The sequence below is a fragment of the Eleginops maclovinus genome, chromosome 23, assembly GCF_036324505.1.
Source record: "Eleginops maclovinus isolate JMC-PN-2008 ecotype Puerto Natales chromosome 23, JC_Emac_rtc_rv5, whole genome shotgun sequence".
Taxonomy (NCBI): Eukaryota; Metazoa; Chordata; class Actinopteri; order Perciformes; family Eleginopidae; genus Eleginops; species Eleginops maclovinus.
In genome coordinates this window covers 13,339,672-13,360,510 of record NC_086371.1, presented here as the reverse complement: position 1 = coordinate 13,360,510, position 20,839 = coordinate 13,339,672, and the positions used below count along the sequence as shown (strand labels likewise).

The following is a 20,839-nucleotide window of genomic DNA, read 5'->3' as shown; positions in this document are numbered from 1 at the left end:
ATATCATTAAGCTTTAAAATGCAGGAAAGCAGAAGTATAAAGTGTCTTAACATGGAAATATCTAAAAAGATAGGTAGTAACTCAAAACTGCCCTTGTGTACAGTTCTTGAGTTAAGCTATATCACTGACTGAATCACTAATACGTTCAGCAATAGTTAATTCAATAATGAAATGATACAAGTACTGACCGTTCAAGGGAAGCTGTATGCTTCGCTGCATAAATGAAATCAAATATTGATCGAGTTATTCCTTTACAGAAGCATGAAGCTTACTCCCTAAAGAGAGCATCCTGACAGAAGCTCCCGAGGTTATTTTTCAAGAATATTTTCAGAAGGTTTCATGTTTCTGTCTCTCAGGTGCTGTGTGTGCAGGTGTGCATCACCATGCATGTTTCCTTATTTTTTACCCTTTTCAATCGAAAGAACATTCATTATTATCATTTGCATTAGTTTTTCTATCGCCTCCAAAGCTCTCAAAGAGATTTCAAAGGCCATTATATCTGTTTTTTTCTGTCTGCCTTCTGATTTACTACCCTTTTTTGTGAAACCCAAGAATGAATATCTTATTCATCCCTTCCCACTGATATGAAATGTAATTTAGTTTGGGGTTCAGATTATAGTTTGTTGGGATGACCTTAAAATGGATAACATCAAGAGCTGTAAGAGATGAGTAACTGAAGAGATAAACCGAGTTATTACACAACTAGTGTCAGGGTTAGGAGGGCACGCTACACACACTCGACCAAAACACTTCCACTTCTTCTCTGAAACCTGCAATTAAGTATTTATCTATTTCATTATCAATTCCTTAATTTTTGTGCTGCGTCACAAAATAGCATGGCTGGCTCATCGGTTTGTGGTAAATTAATTGGACTGCATATATAGTTAGCGCTTTTACAGTATTTGCGATCACTCATAGCCCTTTCATATATGTCAGCATTCACCTGTTTATTCACACATGAATGCACACAGAGACTGCCATACAAAGTGTAGCCTGCTCAGGGGAACTCACATCACACACACACTGTCAGCCATGGGCAGCCATTATCGGGTTAAGTATTCTGCCCAAGGGTACATTGACATGTTGACTACAGTTCTGGGGATTGAACCATAGAACTTCTGATTGATGAACAACCACTCCACTTCCTGAACAACATTTCATAATTAAATGTACGCATGCTGGCATGTGCACAAATTAACATACACAGGTGTATTCGTGATCAGGAGCGGTTTGTGATGCTCTCCATCCTCTTACACTTGACACCAGCTGCTCTCTCTCTCTCTTACTCCACAAAATGACTAATTCATCAGTCACACTAAAGAGGAACCTCAATACTGCTTCTGAGTCTACCTTTACACACCAACAACAACACACACACACACACACCACACACACACACCCTGATGAGGTGGAGGATTATCCAGGTTAATGAGCAGATTTGCATAACAGCCCGCTGAGCGCCAGTCTGTGTCACTTTCCCGATTATAATATTCCTGATGGAGTATTAACAACATGTAGTAGAGGGTCTTATGGCCCTATAATCAAATAGTGATTTAACAGTTCTTTTAAAATCATAAAACAGTTGTGTTTCTAGCTCCGATGTCTACATTCTCATGGTGCCCAGATAAAGAATCTCAATACCTTTAATGAATAGTCTTTTAGACATGTAAACACACATATTCCCAGCAGAGTGAGTACAGTATGCAGCGACAGTGTTTGGAGAACTGTCTGTGGAGTTTGGAACATTTTTTCTTTTTTTATCATAATTTATTTTAACTATTGTGGCTGAGGTGAATCCAAAATAACCTCAAACTCTCTAAGGAGGGAGCAAGCCACAGAATTCTCTTAAGCACATTTCAACAGGCTGACATTTTTGCTAGTAGTTTTGCTGGTAGGACAAAGAGCTGGAGATCAGGGCACAGGGAGGACGGATGGGTGTTTATACCTTGCTGCATGGCATAATCCAGTAAGGCAACAGCCAGAAAGGGCAGACCTGCAGCGACACCAATCACCGTCCAGCACTTCACGCCGACGGACTGCTGCCTCAGATCAGGCAGGTTCTCGTACCAGATAGTCAGCAGCTGCTGCTGGCAGTTAGGATGGGCCACAAACTGGAAGGAGAGAGGGACAGTAAGTTCAAATCAATGTGCAAAAACAAAGACGAGATGGGGACAGAGGGGAGGAAATGTGAGAGAGGAGAAAGTCAGAAGGGGGAAGAGGGAGGAATTAGCAGGAAATCATCAAAATGGAGATTTTCATAGAAACCATACACATTTGCTTTCCTATCTACATAACACACGGGGAAGGTTTTTCTTTGTTGAACTGATCTCTCGAGGGGTTTGTTTACAGCAGCAGCACATTGTGCATGGGCAACACTGGCAGACACACTGAAATAGTCTAGCAGCGTCAGACGAAAGGACGTGGCTTATAGGAAAATCTGACTGCAGAGGCTTACTGTCTGGGGGTTCAATATTCAGAACAATAATTTCCTGCAGATAAAACAGAAGTACATATATGACTTTTGATTTAATAAAGATATTTACATTGTGGTGTTGTTCTTCTATGAAAGTTTTGAAAACAATCGCAATATATCTTCCACTACAGTTTGTTTTTACATCAATAAAAAAAAACGTAACCAAAGTTGAAGTAAGTGTTATGGTATGCCTGTGTATTTCTTCCAGATGTTGTTGTTTTGTGGTCCATGCACTATCTTTTAGACAATATTTTCACTTATATCGTCCCACTCCAGAATCCTGTGAAAAGCAGCAGATTGGATGTATTTATTCCATTTCTGTACAGTATTAAACATAAAGAACCATTTGCCACACCTGCTTTCTTGTTCTTTTCAAGAGGATCAATGCAATGTGTGTAAATAAAAAAAATGGTGGTCGAGATCATCTTAAGTAGCAGAGTGTGCAACATGCTTTTCAATTCAGAGCACATACTGTATATTGTGTTTTCAGTAGAATAAATATATATTATTCCAAACACCTTTGTATTCACGGTGCCACTTTTCATTCAGAATAAAAAAAATGTCAACAAGCAGGTTGTGAAATCAATTTAAAATACAGTATGCAAAAAGAAAGAAGGCAGCACTAAGAGTTTACATTCATTACTCAAGAGGATTCACTTGCATAAATAAGGCTTGGTCTGGTCTTGTTGCTGACATAACTCCAAGAAAGGAAGTGATAAATGAAAACTGATCTCTTGGGGAAGGAAAGGATGGATCTTTTTGTTCCAGCTGCAGGAAGGATGTGGACAAGCGGGCAATCGATGCTCAGTAGGAGGTCAACTAGTCTAGCAATCAAACACTGTTTGTGCGTTTTTTTTTGAAAGATGTGAGCAACAGATTACATCGACTCAAATCTGCTCTACCTTGATTTACGTTAGCCTCTTTGTTTCTCCCACCATCAATCCTTCTCTCCCCTTCACCAATCAGCCCTGGCCATCGTGTTCAGGGAGCTTTTATCTGAGCTGATGTATGACAACCCTTTGCTCCCATCCGCCAATCGAAACACACACACGAATAATGTGTGTGTGTGTGTGTGTGTGTGTGTGTGTGTTTGTCTGCACTCAATCATTTGTACATTCAGAGAGAAACCTCACACAGCCATAAAGCTCCCCCATGCACACTAAATTGCAGTTAACATAGTTTCCCACTAGTGTGCAGTGACCAGTCTATCAATCCCATGACCCCTTCAATGAACCCTGCCTGCATCCGGCCACATGCACCACATAGTCAGGCATCACCTGGTTTCCATGGCAATCCTTCCCTCCCTCTTTCCCAGCCTCCTGGGTAATTAGCCCCCTGGTCACGCTCTCTTGTACAGGACAAACACACAGCCCCAACTCACACACACACACACACACTAGAGAAAACATGCAGTACATGAAGGTCAAACAGGTGTGTGTGTGTGTGTGTGTGTGTGTGTGTGTGTGTGTGTGTGTGTGTGTGTGTGTGTGTGTGTGTGTGTGTGTGTGTGAGTGAGGAAGAGTATGGTGGAGAGAAATGGGGAGACAACATTCTGTTTGACATTTAGTTAGCACACCTCTGCTAAGCGGAGATAAGCTCTTTGAAACAGGGGCCCATTTGTTGTTTTTAGAGGGGCCCTCTGAGGCCACGCACAAAAATACAAAACCATACTGTACACGCAAAACACAGTCACACACACAAAACGTGAAGGTTATTTTTAAAACACTGTCTCAAATTTGCTGTGGGGAGTACTACTCAGCTTTTGAAAAGAGTCGTACAACATCCTGTGGTTTTGGAAGAGCGTACAAACGCCTGAAGGAATAACCCATGATGAGATCATATTGATTCCATCAGGGTTATCTCGGCTTGCCTGAGCTTGAGATTTACAATACATTTCTAACAGACAGACTACAGTATGTCACAACCTTGAGTTTGAAAGGGAATTTATCAAACACGCAGGGTTCGCCTCAAGCTGCATTATAGGAAAGAAGGACCCAGTGTTTGGTGCTTGATTTGTTTTTTGAGAGAAAGGCACCTATCTTACATCAGGCCCAGTGTTAGGACTGCTAATGTCAGATTTACGCAGTTGAGATTCACAGAGGGTTATTAATCGTCCTAAAGGAATAGATTCTTGACTTTTTTTATGTTGTCTTGTTTAACAGCCTGTGAAGAAAAACAAATAACCGAAACTACCACTGGTCTTTACGTGCAGCAGATAGTTGAATCATCAGTTGTTTTTTGGTCATCTTACCTTCTTGACTTCGTACTTGATGGCCAGTATGACGCGGCTGAGGCATGGTCGGTTGTAGGCGCTCGGGGGGCACAGGTCCACGTCGCCGTTCAGTATGGCTTCCACCTCCTCTGTGTTCCGACAAAGATCCAACACACCCACCACAAAGTCCTTACACTGCATCGACAACTTACGGTAGTCATTCTGTCAGGAAGAGAGGACAGAGGGAAGGAGAAGCTAGACACCAAATGGAATTGAGTTTGACTTTGAGATTACCATTTAAACAATGTGTTTTGCAGCATTCTAAAATGTATACATGTAAGCAACAGGGGAGGAAAGATTTAGACAAATATGAATGAGCGTTCAGCTGCCTCCTGTTTCTGTCTTTTTTAGTTGTCCTCGTTCGCTCTTGATTTTCCCCCAAAACTTTTGACATGTTCCCTGCACCTCAGAAGTTCTCACGTCAGGCCTTTATCAAACTTTAACAAAACACTCTTTGTGTGTCATGCTGTCATGTCCTTTCTAAATCTCTTGAAAATCATTTTCCTGTCTTCTGTGCCAGCCAGGCTGTGTGCTCCTCACCTTACGTGCGTCTTTGTTAAGGCTTGAGAAATGTCAACCTCATACAGACATTTATTAGCAATTATAATACGTCTTGAGTTTGATGTTGAAAGGTTGATACTGTTATTTTGTTCATGACTTTTCCTCTTAAATAAATAAGCTTGACTCTGCAAATATAGTCAGTGTATTATTAGCCTTAATAATTGTAGTTTTCCTATGAAGAGTGTACATTTGACCTGCCTTATCCTAGTCGTCAAGCAAATTAATAAAACAAATCAAAAATTGTCATCTGCACAATAATTTCACATTGGTAAATATCTGTTACATCCCCAAATGCTAACATCACCAGAAACGCCACTGGTACAACAGAATAGACTCAAACCCCACAAAATAGCTAAATTAAAGGATGCACTTTGCTTTGGTTGTGCTCATTTTAAATGCTCATTAAGTACACTCCCATCCAACTTGTTTTTCTGCGAATTTATAAAAATCTATCATTGTGAATGGATGAAACTTTAGAAAAATTCCCAATATTGCGTGGTGACCGCCAAAAATAACAAGAAGTAAAAATAAGAGAAATAAAGAAAGACAGAAAACACAGAAGGAGAAGAAAGACAATGTGAACACAGGAACACAATACATGTATGTTTAGCAAAGTAATCTCTGACATACTGTAACTGTTTCAATATTAATACTGATTTTGATCATTTTGACTAGACTTGTGATAAGGGCAATCCCTCTGAAAGCCTAAAACATTTCAAAAAGCATCAAGAACACAAGAAAACCTGAAACGTATGACGTCAAAAACATTGACAAATTGATGAATATCTAAAGGATTACTTTAAATGCTGAAACAAATGTATTAGTAGTAGTAGTTTGTGGCCTTACACTTGTATTTAGATGTCTGCCTGCCAGTACTGTACTTTACTGGAAACATGTTTTCTCTAGGGTTTTTTTTATTAGTTGATCCTGATGGATTGAAGCTAAAATGAAAGCCACACATTTCTTAAGTCATGAAGAAGATGTGCATTTTGAGAAAAAGGAACAAAACCAGAAGGGCACTTAAACCCCCCCTCCCTTGTGCACACAAGATAATAACTCTTAGAAACCAGATACAAAATATGATATGAAAAGGAGTCTCTTTACTTCCTCTTCCGAATGTTGGAAACGGCTCACAGAGTCAATTACCGTTATCAAACACTAAAATGCAATTGGACTCTTATTTATTGAAGCCTAGTAGTTGGATAAAACTCTGTCCAGCCTTTTCCTCCAATATTTTCCTTTACTTCCAGTTTTCAACCCTTTGCCTCTCTGTCTTCCCCCATCATGTAGCCCCCTTGTTTCCTACACCATTACCCCTTTCCCTTCTGGCTTGTTCTGTTTGAACATTTGGCCGAGGAGGTAAGCAGTCAGTGGACTGGAGCTTCTGGCAGGCTTTCAGTCCCCAGGGAGTAATTCTCATTGTGCATTCACAGCCGTGTTTGCTCTGTGTTCCATCACCATACAATATGTTAATAGGGCCTGCTCTCAAACCAACTTTTACACAGGATTTCCCAGTAATATTATCCATTCAGCAATATTTAACACAGTGGGAAATTACCAATTGTTCACCTGCCTTTGTTGGAGCCAGTGTGACAGCAGGTATGATAGAAATATGTATGTAAAGTATGTCCTGTAGTTTGGAGCACGATTTGCATTCCTCCAGTGTTTGACCCTTTAAGTAAGGTAGTTCCGGTATGACTTGGAGAGAGTCTGTCTTGAATTTAAAAGGGTTTAATCCTTTTGTGAAATCACAGTGCATTCATGCTCTAAACCCAAATACCTGTGATGCGAGTCATACATTTTAAAATCCAGCCATTCAGGCTTTGGATTTATCATATGTAAAAAATATGAACAGCATGTTAGATAAGCTTGTTAAAAAGTCTCATCGGTATCTGCAAATTAAAAAGCAAATCCCTGGCATCAAGAAACGGCAGCAAGCGTCTATTGGCCCGTCGGGAACGTGAAGGAGAAGGTTGCATTTGGTGTGTTTGACCTTTAGGATGATAAGCGAAAGAAATCCAGAACAAACCTGTGTCTGGTAACATTCAGGGAGAGGCACGCTTAAGGGTAGGAAATGTACAAGAATGTTTTCTTAATCCATCAAGACACCATGGCATAAAACATCAGAGGACACCCGCCACACACATGCAGTAGGCTAGATGTGGAAATCCAATCACAATTCGGAGTATTTGGTTTGTGCCTTGGAGGCTGAGATAAAGGAGAGGGAATGATGTAGCGAGATTGAAAATGGGGACAGAGCAGCGTGAAGCAGAGTGCGAATGGTTACAGAACAGTGAACTGAGGGGGCAGGAGCCCAGCGTGTAGCACTGAGGGAGGGGGGGGGGGGAGTAGTAAGATAACCTGATAAAAGTCTGTTTAGCAGAAAAACCACAATTCTTATTATCCGGCCGCACAGTCTGTAACACTTAACATATTAAATCAAATCCTAAATTAAAACCATCCAGGTCAGATTTGAGTATAAGCAAATTATTGATTTAAATGTCATTTATTTTTCACTTCAGTTAACAGTTCATCAGTTAAAAGCAAAGGATGTGTTATAGTTGGATGTAATGAGAGGCGTTAAATATATTATCGATTGTTCTGCTTTGGCAACAAAGGTGCAGACAAAGCAAATTAAACTAAAATTGAATTAAAAGTTTGTATTTCTGCACTCCAGTGGACATTTCTTGATGACTGCTCATCTTCATTTACAGATAATTAAACTGAAATCGGTGCAACAGAAGAATAGATAAAGAAATGATTTAGAATACATTAAATGGTAATATCTCTCCTCCTCTCTCTTCTTTTGTCCCAAGGGCTTGTGTATGTGTGTGTCTGTGTGTGTCCAAATGCTCTTTTGAGAAATTGATGGGCTGTCCTAAAAGGCAAGATGTTTTAAGATGAATGTGAGGCTGTGAGGGAGATATGCCTTTAGCGGTCTCCACACAAGCAGCCAACGTGCATCACAAGCAGCACACTTATCTCTGCACACCGACGGGCTGCGTATGTGCGCCAAAGGTTTAAAAGGTGCTGTGTGAGGGAATATGCGTTTAGATTTTTATATACATTTCATTTATATTTTTTTGTGTTTATATTTTATTTTCTGTAAGCACAACTGGATACATCTGCAAATTCTCAATTCATACACTTAGCATATTAAAACGGGAACAGATTTTTATTCGGGCGCCACATGTCTGAGCTTGAAAACAATTAACATTTGTATCCTATTGTTTACTTTTAGAAGTCCACACTGAGAAAAACTGAAACGTTGACTTTAATTAAATGTATTTTGTCAACAGATGCCACATGTCTGTATTAGGTTAGTTGAAAGCAATAATATTAAGTTGAACCTAATATTTTTCATTTTAACTCAATATTATTGCTTTCAACTAACCTAATACAGACAACCTTTCAGTTTTCTCAGTGTAAGAGCCATTTACAGTGGGGCAAAAAAGTATTTAGTCAGCCACCAATTGTGCAAGTTCTCCCATTTGAAAAAGATGAGAGAGGCCTGTAATTTCCATCATAGGTACACTTCAACTATGAGAGACAGAATGGGGAAAAAAATCCAGGAAATCACATTGTAGGATTTTTAATGAATTAATTGTTAAATTCCTCGGTAAAATAAGTATTTGGTCACCTACAAACAAGCAAGATGTCTGGCTCTCACAGACCTGTAACTTCTTCTTTAAGAGGCTCCTCTGTCCTCCACTCGTTACCTGTATTAATGGCACCTTTTTGAACTCGTTATCAGTATAAAAGACACCTGTCCACAACCTCAAACAGTCATACTCCAAACTCCACTATGGCCAAGACCAAAGAGCTGTCAAAGGAGACCAGAGACAAAATTGTAGACCTTCACCAGGCTGGGAAAACTGAATCTGCAATAGGTAAGCAGCTTGGTGTGAAGAAATCAACTGTGGGAGCAATTATTCGAAAATGGAAGACATATAAAACCACTGCTAATCTCCCTCGATCTGAGGCTCCACGCAAGATCTCACCCCGTGGGGTCAAAATGATCACAAGAACGGTGAGCAAAAATCCCAGAACCACACGGGGGGACCTAGTGAATGACCTGCAGAGAGCTGGGACCAAAGTAACAGAGGCTACCATCAGTAACACACTACGCCGCCAGGGACTTACATCCTGCAGTTCCAGACGTGTCCCCCTGCTTAAGCCAGTACATGTCCAGGCCCGTCTGAAGTTTGCTAGAGGGCATTTGGATGATCCAGAAGAGGATTGGGAGAATGTCATATGGTCAGATGAAACCAAAATAGAACTTTTTGGTAAAAACTCAACTCGTCGTGTTTGGAGGAGAAAGAATGCAGAGTTGCATCCAAAGAACACCATACCTACTGTGAAGCATGGGGGTGGAAACATCATGCTTTGGGGCTGTTTTTCTGCAAAGGGACCAGGACGACTGATCCGTGTAAAGAAAGAATGAATGGGGCCATGTATCGTGAGATTTTGAGTGAAAACCTCCTTCCATCAGCAAGGGCACTGAAGATGAAGCGTGGCTGGGTCTTTCAGCATGACAATGATCCCAAACACACCGCCAGGGCAACGAAGGAGTGGCTTCGTAAGAAGCATTTCAAGGTCCTGGAGTGGCCTAGCCAGTCTCCAGATCTCAACCCCATAGAAAATCTTTGGAGGGAGTTGAAAGTCCGTGTTGCCCAGCGACAGCCCCAAAACATCACTGCTTTAGAGGAGATCTGCATGGAGGAATGGGCCAAAATACCAGCAACAGTGTGTGAAAACCTTGTGAAGACTTACAGAAAACGTTGGACCTCTGTCATTGCCAGCAAAGGGTATATAACAAAGTATTGAGATGAACTTTTATTATTGACCAAATACTTATTTTCCACAATAATTTGAAAATAAATTCTTTAAAAATCCTACAATGTGATTTTCTGGATTTTTTTTTCTCATTCTGTCTCTCATAGTTGAGGTATACCTATGATGAAAATGACAGGCCTCTCTCATCTTTTTAAATGGGAGAACTTGCACAATTGGTGGCTGACTAAATACTTTTTTGCCCCACTGTATGTGTATTGTTGGCCTGTCAATTTGTTTTGTACACATTTATCTTGCCATATTATTTTGAACACTTGGTGGCGGGGGTAAGCAGCAAAGGGATATTCCGAAATAATTCTTAGCCTAATTTCATTAAATTTAAGTTGTGCTTCAGGGATGTATTTGTATTTCTAAAAAGGACATGCATTGAATGTATTTGCATGTCAACAACTCCTACATGATAACGCATGCAACCTTGACTATTAGTTTAAAATAGAGTAGATTAATGAAGTGAACAAATTGTGAGAGCTCAATTGTGAAGGAAAAAACATTACCAAAGATTAAAACAAAATATATGTTTTTAGGGAAAGTGAATTTTGTACCAAATGTAATGGCATGGCTGCTGCAATTACCATTTTCAGAGCCACGATGCTCTTGTGTCGATGAGCACACACAGCAGGAGGCCTGGACCCAGTAATTCATGCTCTGATCTGACTTTATCTCTGGGAACAACCCACATTACCTGGAGCTGTGGAGGAATGCTTTAAATCAATAAAAACAAAGGGAGATCAAAGGTTGTTTTGTATGACTGACTGTGTATTCATGTGCTTTTAAATATCTTAAAGCTGCTAAGATATTTCTGATTCCAAAGGATACTGTCAGATCATCAAACACAGAAAACAATAACAACTGAACAACAAGTAAACATTGGTGTAATTATTAGTACAATGTGATCTACACCCTAGTTTTTAATCTCCATTTTAAGGTCCCCTTATGAAGAAGAATGTCTCAGGCTATTTAGATTGTTGATGTAATAAGGAGATGATGTGAAGAGGGGCTAGGAGACATATAAAGACAGAAGACAGGGGGTGATAATGAGATGTTAATGAGACCGGTGAGCTTCAACACAACTCCAGTCCCTCAGGTGAGCCCTCCTCATTAACTCGTCTGGAGACAGGGAACAGAATGACAAGCAGAAAAGCCTGGAAAATACAAAAGTGGGCAGAAAGACCGGGGAAGAGAGGACAGAAATGAACAGAGAGCGGAGAAAAGAATGCAGCAACAGATGGGCAAACAAAGGGAGACAAATAAGCGACGGAAATTGTATTGTTATCAGACTATTGTTAACTGATTGGTTTCATTGCATGATCATGCTTTCACTTTTAATGATCTCGGCTATAAATGTAATTCAATATGTCATCAACGTGAGCCGAGCACTTCTGGCCTCTCCAGATGCTAATTAAAAAAAGAGCCGCATCACAAACAGTATATGCAATATACAGACTGTAGGAACTGATGGAAAACAAACACACTGCAGTATTCGGGCAATAAATGATGGGCAAATAAGCCCTGTGGAAGAGTGGCAGACCTTGAAGACAATATGACATTGGACCCACAAATGACCAATGCATACAGGACAGTAGAATGGCTTGTTACAGGTTTCCCTAGCATATAGACAGGGAGCACATCAACCTCTTTCTGTCTTTTACTCAAGCAAACACTTTCTCCACACTTTACTTTGAGTGATTATTTAGCAGTAGCTCAGTTACGATAAGTCCAGGGAACTCATTGTAAAGGATGAAACAGTTTTGAAGTCAGCTGGTTGAGATCTAGTACGTAAGCTATTAGCAGTCAGCAGGTCGGGCGTTGCGTATTTGGCCAAGGTAAACCATAATGTTGGAATGATAATAGTGTTTGAATGTGATTTTGTAACATTTCCTTTTTGGCGAAAAACTAGATTTTTTAAAAATATAATTTGAATTGAAGTTAACTAAGCAACATTCAAATTGTATCAAACAGAATTGAATGATGACTTTTTTAACTTAAGCTTTTTCTTAAATCTGTGGCTCATACTTTTTCTTGGTTGAATCACTTGGTGAGGGTTCTGGACAAGTGTACCAGCTGGCACAGATGAGGAAATCATCTTCCTCTAATTGCAACCAAAGCATGCCCAAACTGGCCCAAACTGGTCTCACAGTACGAGGGAGCGGCCCGAGCCAATCAACCTGCTTCCAGACAGTTTCCATCATATCTGGGTCAGTGACAGATAACAGTTTGCATTATAAGCAATTAAAACATGTTGTAATAAATAGTTTTAAAAGCTTGCACCAGTTTTGCAAAAATGTATAGTTTGTATTTCTGTTGGTTTCATGTAATTTCAAATAGCTTTTGAACATTTTATGAAAAATACTGGTTACACCAATATTTTTCATCTAACAATGTTGCTTTCACAGAAAAAAACTGACACTAAAAATCAAGCATGATGGTCAACAAGGTCCATTGAACTTGTGTTTTTTATTATTTTCAATGAAAACAAAAATAATGACTTTATCCTAAACTTCCAGAGCTTGGATAATAAAGTTGTGGATAAATTGCCACTTTTTTCTATAACACTTAACACTTCAAAACAGTTCCACTTAGTAAGTTAGTTCACATTACATCTTTAATCTGCATCAAAAACTTCTGATATTTGACAAAATCAGCCTCTAACCGAAAGGAATGTAATAAATGTCAAATGGTGTAACCGGTTACACCATTTGACATTTACATTTAAAATCAAATTGAACTGGCATCATGATGGACAGCTATGTAAGCACATAGCCTTGATGTGAAGATTTCAAACACATTTTTTATAATAAATACTTATTTTTACAGTTACTATGAATTATAAATGTTTCCCTAAGGTCATACCATTTGACATGTAACTCTAAGCACACCTGACCATACCCTAAAACTGTCAAATTATCAAAATTTTAAAGAGGGATACTAACCTTGGCATGCAGCAGTTAGGCTGATCAGGGGTCCATTTTTGTGATACAATTTCCCGCCAAAAGGTCTTGCACAAATGAACAAAATGTTCCTTGAATATTGGTTACACCGCCTTGACAATTAAGGAAGTTGACTTGACAGACACAATTCCCCAAATAAGTTATAATATTCAGTACAATGGTGTTCCACTTATTTTATTCATTTCTAACACAACACAAATGTAGGATTGTGCCAAACTAGTTGATAATGTATTTTATTGAGAATTTCACCTTTTTTGGACAAGTTTAAGTATTTGGTACAATGTTTTTATGGTTACACCACATTGACATTTTTACCATTCCCTGAATATTCTCTCAAAATGGATCAAATCCAGAAATTTTAGACTAGATCTTCAAAAAGAGAATGTATTAAAGCAATTTGTGAGTAACCTTTTTAAATTTAACTAAACCATAGGAACACAAAAAAAATTGCGTCACGTCATTGACCCGTCTACGTAGTTTAGATTCCCGGTGAATAACACTTTTTAAGGGTACATTTTTCAGCTTCAGTACAGAAGGCCTGCAATAAGTAATAAAGTAAAGCCCTTAGATTTAACCACTCAAAAAACATTATTTAGATTTACATAAATTAGTTAACTTTTGAATACACACACTCTATAATACTGTTGTTCCAACAGCAGCACGATTGCAGGAATAAGTATGCAATCCTTTCTCAGTAGAAACACACAAATCTCATACATTTTCCATCAGATACCAGGGTTATCTATTTCAAATTTCTTATTTCACCACATCCCGAGGAGAGATTGCCTGGGTAATAGGTGGATCAGAGGAGTTATAAAAAGAAGGGCCTGGGACATCTATTCAATAAGCCCAAGCGTTTGCAGCAGTAGATAAAAACATTGGCGGAGAAAGATCAAACAATCTCTATTCTGTCCCTTTTCTGCCTGGACTTCATGAAAGAGTAAAGCAGTACAAAAAAAGGTGGACTAGATGACAAAAGAGTTTGCAAAAACTGGACATAGATTTACATTTTATCTGTTTTATTACTAAACTAAAAACCAAGGGGCAGAGATTTTGAGAAAATAAAAACGCCTTACCTTGAACTCTGTCTCGATGTTGGCCAGCCGTGCCAGCTCATTGCTGAGCTCGAGGGCGGTGAGCACGGGGTCTTCACTGCTGAGCGACAGGTACGCCGCACTGGCCAGGCCCTTATACGCATTCATCCTGGAGCGAGAGTGACTGAACGAGTCTTGCTTCTGCTTCTCCTCGCATTCTAAACACTTACAGAAGTAGTCATGAGGCCTTTCTATGCGGGCCCCCTTCGTCAAAAGGATGTGGACGATCTCGTACTCCTGGCAGTGAGCGGCGAGGATGACGGGGGTGACGTCGTGGGAAAAACGCGTTCCATCCTCGTCGTAAGCGTAAAAGTCATCATCGCGCATCTCCTGCTCCAGAGGACTCAGAGTCAGTCGGAGACCTCCGCCAAAAGCAGGGTGGGCAAGAATAGCTTCAACAATCCGAACGTAACCTTTGGAGATAGCCAGAAGCAGGCCGTCTCCGATTCGGGCCAAACCGTTCTTCTTCAGGAGCAGCTCGGTCACTTCTAGGTGCTCGTTGCCCACTGCGAGCTGCAAAGCATTCTGGCCCATGTAGTCGACACAATTGAAGTTAAGGGTTTTGGACTCTTCTAGCATTTTGCGGACCACAGGAATGTTTCCATATTCAGCAGCATCCAGAAAACGCTCCTCTTCTGCAGTGAGGGCCGAGCCGCGCTCATTGAACATGTACGCCGGGCCCCGTATGGCTTGGCGACGCCCCTTTTCTCTCAAAGTTGTGTGACGGCGATGCATGGCTTCCCTGGAGACAGTAAAGAGAGCAAAGAGGGGGGAGAATCAATCAAAACAAGGATGACATTGATATAAAAAGGGAAGCAGGAGATAAAGGTTGAATCAGAGAAACGATGATGAAGAGATGGAGGGTGAGGAAAAGATAAAGCGAAGGGCTAAAAAGCTAATATTTGAGAAAAAGAAGAAACATTATCTGCTGGGGATAATAACAAAAGTCAATACCCCCCAGAGAAAGCCACCCCAAGACATCGGTGATATATTGGTCTCCAGTCAAATCAATAAGCTCTTCGCAGGGTCAAAGCTTACCGTGGGGCCATCTCAGGTCGTCAGCTCTTATGCAAAAGAGAGATAAGGCTGTCACCGTAATTGGCTCTGGCATATCAAACTCACACTACAGTGAGACTGAGTGGTCATCCCCCTCTTTGGTCCGAGGTCAATCTGTCATTATCTATTAACACACACAGGCATGAACACGCACTTCCAGATCAGTTCAATATATCTTTATTTGTTTTTCTCACGACCGTGAAGCTCCTTTTAAGTGACACATCTCAGCAAGTCAGGGCAGGTAAAAATCTGCTTTATCAATAGGTCCAGCTGTACCTTTCAAAGCAAGAACCCGCGGTAATCACACGTCACACTGAAAAACACATTTCTGTCTGATGGTTGTATTCCTATTGTATTTCAGAGACACAGAGAGCCACAATGTCTGCTACTGCTGTGTGGCCTGACACTCTGACCCACCCACACACTGAACAAATGCCTTGATGTCTCCCAAAGCTGGAAAAATGAGAGGGGAAAAAGACTGTGTTTGAGCAGAGGATAACAAACTGAATATGGGTAAGCTTTAAAATAAAAAGTGGGAATGGAACATTTACAGTATTGGTGGAAATGATTACCCATAACACTTTGGTTCTGGAAATAACTAACAAATGAGACTTGAGATCAATTATATAGAATGCTATTAAGAAAATCAAAACGTTATATATTATATCAAAACGACTTGCTGTCTGGAAGAACTTTAAAAGCAATGTGCTCGTATTTGTCCGAGCATTGTCCATCAAATGGCTTTCATTCCTTGTAGGCAATCTGAATTGCGCAGTGACCTTACAAAGGATAAGACCTATTTTAGTTGTTTAAATGTTATGTGTGTGTGTGTGTGTGTGTGTGTGTGTGTGTGTGTGTGTGTGTGTGTGTGTGTGTGTGTGTGTGTGTGTGTATGCACTGAAGGCCTACTCACACACATGTGTCCATTTGAGAGAAAGGTGAAAATGGAAACCTGTTCATGGTGGAAATATTCCCTGGGGGCGTGAAAGGATGTGGAACTGAGATGATGAAAAGAGCTCACCAAGGCAAGTCACTATAGGAGAGTGTGTGTGTGTGTGTGTGTGTGTGTGTGTGTGTGTGTGTGTGTGTGTGTGTGTGTGTGTGTGTGTGTGTGTGTGTGTGTGTGTGTGTGTGTGTGTGTGTGTGTGTGTGTGTGTGTGTGAGAGAGAGATAGATTCAGAGTCATTGCCAATGTGAGATGAAGTGGTATAGAAAGGTCTGCAGTTTTGATTTTCGATTTATACAATCAGCTGTGAGCCTTAAGCTGCCAATCAAGATGTCTTCATAACCACTCATACGACCAATAAAACAATAGAAATGTTTGTCCTGAACCCATGGACAAACGTGTGTGTGACACCATCACTATTCACGCAAACTAACCCATCAACCAGTGAATACTGCTTTAAATAATATATAGTATTTGAAAGGTATCTGTCTTTAAAGCCAGAGTTTGAGTTGGTGTATTATAATGCACAATGCTGTTGGTTGTACCTTATATCCCCCCCCAACCCCAACCCACCCACACACTCACAGATATGTTTGTTAGCATCTGGAATATTCCTCATACACGATAGGGACAGCCTGGCTGCCAGCCCATTTAGATAACCTTATAGCCCGGCAATCAATTGCCATCTTCCATCCCTCTCCATCTTCCTCTCCATCCATCTCTGACTGCTTGTGATTCTGATCTCAAATAGAATTTACCTGCATCGTGTCTGTGCAGAATTACAGTGGCAAAGACAGGAGGAGGCAGACATAATGGAGATGGATGGATAACAAGGGTGTGTGTGTGTGTGTGTGTGTGTGTGTGTGTGTGTGTGTGTGTGTGTGTGTGTGTGTGTGTGTGTGTGTGTGTGTGTGTGTGTGTGTGTGTGTGTGTGTGTGTGTGTGTGTAGAAGATGGATAGAGGAACTAGAAGACAATAGAGTGAAAGAAGGGAGGAGGGATTGTTTACATATTGTATCTGTATGTGTATGAGTGTGCATGTGTTGCCTGCTTGTTTGTATTCTTACATGATATATTGTTCTTAAGACTAAATTAATTGTCATATAAAACTATTGTTGCGACCAGGATGACCAGACTTTGACGCTACAGGGAGAAGAGACCTTTCACTACAAAATGAACCTACATTATATGCAATCCCTCTCGGCCTACCTGTTGAATATTAGTCCAATATTCAGCCGGCTTTAATCCCTGCTTTTCCACAAACACCTGGGGGGAAACAATCCTTTTCATATCTCATTTGATTCACCGTTAATGGACTGGTTTGATGCGAACTTGCACTGTGATTATGTGGCAACATCTTTAATCCCTAAACCACACACTGCACCAACTCACTCTGTTACTGCACAGCTCTCGTTGTGATGCCTTATCTAAGGCAGAGGCTGCTGCAAATCACTCAGAGACCCTGTCCAAGCAAGCAGCTCCCTCTTCTATTAACAACACAAACTGTCAGAGAAAGGAGAACCTACCCTGCACCCCTGCTGCTGCCACAACTCAATTCCAACACAGTGGCAGAACACCCTCTCACTCAGCTGACTGTAGTTCTTTTATATCAATGTAATTGTATTTGATGTTATTTTATACGGGCTTAACTTTGATTTATATGACTTCAATATGGGGTAATATTAGTGTTTAGTTCTGGTTTTTAATACTTTAGGATTTAAATGCATGAAAGAACGACAGCCATGCCTCTGGTTACAGCTTTTGAGCTGACAGTCAGAAGGTAATTGCTATCATAAGCTATGTTGTGAAAGTATCAAGCCAAGAAAACTTTGAGTGGCCACTTGCAAAATAAACGTTGCAGTAAAATGATTGTAAAACATACTTAGATGGGGGATTGTACACCCATCTATAGAAACATGGGCCATGCTAGTTCTTGGGCCCTCACAGGGATGGGCCCTGGATTAGCAGTATCTATAAATGCTCAAATACATTGAATATCATACATGTAGTGCAACCGTCTACATATTTTCCCCATCAAATAAACGTTGACTCTAACAAAAGGTGCAGTTGCGTTCTTTTACGGTCTTACTCCAATCGAGGAATATGAGCATGTAGAAAGTGCTTTTAAAAATCAATACATTCTAGTGATGGGAAAATAGTTTTAAGAGCACAGAAACATGTAGTGGAATAAAAGATGTATCACTAGCTGTGAGCTTTTCTGTCATGAACTGTACAATCAGTTCACCCCAGAGCTGAAGGTCGGGCCACTACGTTCATTCTTTTCAGTTCAAGCAATCAAGTAGGTTAGGTCAGTTACCGGTGAACTAGAGAAATGGAAAGAGTGAACAGAAATCGAATCAGGTTTGAAATCAAAATTTGAGGGATAAAGGTGAAAAATAACTGTTGTCTTTATTTTATGGAAGGGGGTGACTACATTATCAGGATGTGAGTGGAATCTTAGAAGAGTTACCCACTCAGCTCTTTCTTTTTTTCACCCAGGCACACATGGATACTCTTTCAAGCAGTAAATTGCCAATTTTAAGATCAAAGGTGAGCTGCTCACCATATTTCACTGCTAATGAGAAACAGGCATGTTCACTCTCTCTTGTGCTCTCCTTCACACACAGACACACAAAAAGGCGTCCGACATTTAGTCAGGCATCTGTGATGAGAGCATACATGCTTATTTTCCATGCAAAGCCTTTTAAGTTGAACACTGGCGTATCAAAGTAACAGACCAGGGAAGATCAAAGAGCCAACTCTGAGTCCTGCCATTCTCAATATCTGAAAGTCAAAATTGAGCTGGCAGTGCGACATGAATATCCATTAAGTGTCCCCATTTTCCTTGCTTATGTTTCCTGAATGCAATGGACAGCATCCACCAAATTCTCTTATCATCACATATCTTACTGTAAGGAAGTTAAATGAATAGAAAAAGATAGAAATAAATGATATAGGACACATCAGCAATTTGCAAAGTGTGTGTGATTAGGGTTAGGGCTTTGCAATCATTTCTATAGTCCTTTCAGTGACACATGGTTTCACCTTGTTGTCTACATTACTCAGACTAACACTGCACAACAATGCACACATGACCACACTCCCCACTGATTGCTGCTTATGAATTTGTGCACCTGAACCAATCAATAACCTTTCTATCAACATAAGGAAGATCCCAGCACTGAAAAACCCAAAACACACAAACTTCACTGTATGCCAGATGTTCAATTTAAAAGGGACATCTGATTTAATGAGAGCAGTGCATGAGAGCATGACAGCCTTCTTATAAGAATGATCCATTCTTTATTCTATACACTGCTTACAGGTCCATTTAATCCATAAAGGACCTGCTGAGAGCAGATCAGTGACCCATGCACAGACAGGTGAATGCAGCTGCTTTACTCTACTCACTCTAACCCTGACCTCTACTTGTTGACCAACAGTCTATGGTTGACACCAAGGTGGATTAGTTGTTGATTGAATCCTTTCAACCCAAAACGGCTTTGGCATTTCTAAACCAATACTCAGCAATCTCTCTGCATAACAGCAAATTGCAGACTTCATAAATAAACACATAGATTCTACACAAGGCCTGAAAACTGGCGACTTTACTCATTTATCAAGTATTTTGGGGGATGAACAAAAGTTGTGGGTGATATGACAGGATGACTCACGTTTGCCTGGTCTCGGAGTTGAACCCGGTGTCGATGTGCTCAGTGGAGTGGTTCCCATGGTCCGAGAGCTCCGGAGCCCGTTGCAGTCTCTGTCCGCGGTGCTGAAGGCGCTCAGCGTTCGCTGCGCCTCGTCCTCTCCACTTGGGTAACGGGTCATGGCGGTCGTACAAATCATCTATCCGCAACTCGTGCCGCGAACCAAACGGAGAGTCTGTGTCCCCGATGCTCTGGCAGAACTTTGGCGGCGAGAAGTCCGGGGAATCCCCGGTCCGCTTCTCCGGGGACAGGTGAAGACACTCCGGAGTGGCGAGGTAATGCTGGTCTGTGTCCCCCAGCAGCGGACAGGCGGAGGAGAAGAGGTCCAGGGGCCGCGGTGAGGAAGGAGATCCTCCGGGAAGACAGACAGTCAGAGGCGGGGAGGGAGACTCAGGGAGACGGGGTCTCTCGCCGTTGTCGTTTTCCTCTCCTTCGTCAAACATTGGGAGAGTTCTTGAGAAGCATATATGTCTGGGTATGTGGGAGAATTTTAACGAGGTTTATCAAAGTTTTAACTGCACAAGTTTCTTCTGCCGCACAGCTCGACAAGCCGAACATCCACCTTCACACAAGAGTGCGCGCACTAATTAGAGAGCACAGAGTGCGCGCGCAGGGAGCCAGCCTGTTACAAAATGGAAGGAAATGGACAGGAGGCAACACCACAAAATAGCTTAACTTAAACATTACACAATAATATTACATGTTATCATTACATTAACTATTGAAAACACAAATAGGAAACACATGTTCTTCAAGCTATGAAATTGTTAAACGTTTGAAATAGCCTTTGTATCTTTAAATCACAGCCTTTTAGCTTTTTTAGGAAGCTTACCACTTACAGGACAAGTAGCTAATATATTGTCTTCCACTGACAAATTATTGAATGCTACTAAGTACCTTAATCAAACTCTATAGTTAAGTATAGA

At 40.7% G+C, this 20,839-nt stretch overlaps 1 protein-coding gene across 1 annotated transcript in view; it reads right to left on the bottom strand.

The window, feature by feature from the left end:
* trpc7b (transient receptor potential cation channel, subfamily C, member 7b) overlaps positions 1–20,469 on the bottom strand; it is a 47,536-nt gene extending 27,067 nt beyond the window's left edge. The window contains 5 exon segments of the mRNA XM_063875901.1: positions 1,946–1,969; positions 1,971–2,111; positions 4,725–4,907; positions 14,185–14,944; positions 19,878–20,469. Coding sequence (XP_063731971.1) covers positions 1,946–1,969; positions 1,971–2,111; positions 4,725–4,907; positions 14,185–14,944; positions 19,878–20,356 — 1,587 coding nt within the window. The 5' untranslated portion in view covers positions 20,357–20,469.
* Between the last annotated feature and the right edge of the window lie 370 nt (positions 20,470–20,839).